This window comes from Dendronephthya gigantea, unplaced genomic scaffold, assembly GCF_004324835.1.
Source record: "Dendronephthya gigantea isolate DGI-Jeju-01 unplaced genomic scaffold, DenGig_1.0 000081F, whole genome shotgun sequence".
NCBI classification, from domain to species: Eukaryota; Metazoa; Cnidaria; class Anthozoa; order Malacalcyonacea; family Nephtheidae; genus Dendronephthya; species Dendronephthya gigantea.
In genome coordinates, this window is record NW_021163091.1 from 240,973 (window position 1) to 242,925 (window position 1,953).

Consider the following 1,953-nt stretch of genomic DNA (forward strand, 5'->3'; position numbering starts at 1 on the left):
TGCAGACCTTGTAACGAAGTTGCTCCGCTTAAGGCAACATAAATTTGTCCATAGTTAAATGATCTCTGATTTACTAACTCCATGCTGACTACTACTTCATCAAGTGTTAACCTTGAACTTTATGTACAGTACATGCCCAAGCTAGTGTCACAGGAAATTGTACTCTCTGTATTTCTGGGGATGATGGTTTACCTGGTCTTATTTTAATCTTCACCAAAACAGGTTCAATTAATTGGGACAACTTGATGTTCTCTTGCCAACAGGTTGCTAGTAGTCTTAAGAAGATTTTTACCAGCATTTGGATCATCAAATTTAATGTAAACAATGGTTGGTTTCTGGTTAGTTGGATTGACATCAACTTTAAACACAGTTCCCATTTGTCCATTGATAAGTTTGTCTGCAATGCTAATATTGCTTGTCAACATTACTCTGGCACCTTCCTTGATGTGATCATGAATTACTAAATCAAGTCCACCTGTTTCAGAACGTTTCCTTGCAAGAACTTTATCAATATCTTGTTTCTTCACATTTGGTGGGAATTGATCTTTAGCTTTTAGAACAAACAATGGTCCAGCAAGTTGTTCTAATTTCTCATTATTGTGTTTGTCAACTGATGAGTTCTCTGCCCAAATATGGAGTGCATGTGATGGGTAATTAGGGTCATCTGGGGATACTGATCTTGATTGGATTACCTTTATATCATCTGTCTGGTTAGCAGTTCTTATTCTGTTAAGAAGTTCAATAAATGCTTTATCATTTCTTTGTCTCATGATTTCTACGAGTTCTATCATTTGGAATACTCTCCATGGATGGCATAAATTATAAATATTATTTCTGTAAGTATCAAAAACAAACTTCTTACGTATTGGTGGTAGTTGACAAAGATCACCTACGACTATGATAGAGATTCTTGCAAATAACAGAGAACTTGGTGTACCAAATATATCTTTTAATCTCTGATGAATATTATAAAAAAAGTTGTGTTTCCTACCATAGAAATTTCATCAACAACAATAAGCTTTAACTCTGACAATGTTAATCTTAATTGGGTCTTTCTTTGGTCAGACAATGGTGGTACAATATCACCAGCTTCTTTAGGAATAGCAAGACCAGTATTAATTGTTGTTCCATCAATATTTATTGCAGCTACACCTGTGGGTGCCATTAGCAATACAGTTGGTAACTCAGGGTTAACAGGAGGGTGTCTAAACGTCTTAACTGCTGTATGGTATATTGTTTTAATGACATGACTTTTTCCGGCACCACCACCTCCAGTCAAGAACAGATAGATTGGATCTATGTCAACTGGTTTTAGACTGTTCAAGTTCTTCATTTTATTGCGACACCATGTGAGGAATGTATCATATGCAAGACGTTGTTGTTTGTTTAGTGATCTGATATTTTGACGTAATAGATCATCAGAGATTTCTGTTGGTTGGTGATAAGTTGCAATAGCTCCAGGTGTGGATTCATTATTACATTGTGCTGGATCAAGATGTGATGGTAACTGTTCATTGAACAATTCATCTTGGTTTACATCATCTGGCATCTCATCTTGTACATCTGCATTTTCCTGATCATTAAGTGCATCAAATGATTGACCAAGGTTGCCTTGGTTAGCTTTAAGTATGTCAAATGCTTCGCTAATGGCATCTGCATCAGGTTCAAATATTGATCTGTTGAGTTGTACAATTTTTTGAACATCTGCTTCATAAAATTTGGATGTATATGTTTGGTTAGAAGCCAACAAATTATTTTCATGTCGCCATGGGTAATAGCATAAGTAGGTGGTGGAAGTATAATTCTGGTTGTTTCTTTTTATTTGGTGTATGGTATCTTAACACAGCTTTCACTTTTCGACGTTTCATGTACTCATTTTTGTTAAGCAATTTGATTGTTTTTGGTAGAGCTTGTACTCTATTGGTGATTGTACTTTGGTTTTCAATTATGTCA

General features: G+C 35.4%; 1 protein-coding gene across 1 annotated transcript; it reads right to left on the reverse strand.

The window, feature by feature from the left end:
* Positions 1-224: 224 nt before the first annotated feature.
* On the reverse strand, positions 225-770 carry LOC114532812. The gene has a single exon (XM_028554408.1). The coding sequence runs from the start codon at positions 768-770 to the stop codon at positions 225-227; it is 546 nt and encodes a 181-aa protein (XP_028410209.1).
* Positions 771-1,953: the final 1,183 nt, after the last annotated feature.

What these genes read in the sequence shown, in the direction of transcription:
- LOC114532812 (XM_028554408.1), bottom strand. Translation starts at nt 770, where the DNA reads ATGAGACAAAGAAATGATAAAGCATTTATTGAACTTCTTAACAGAATA.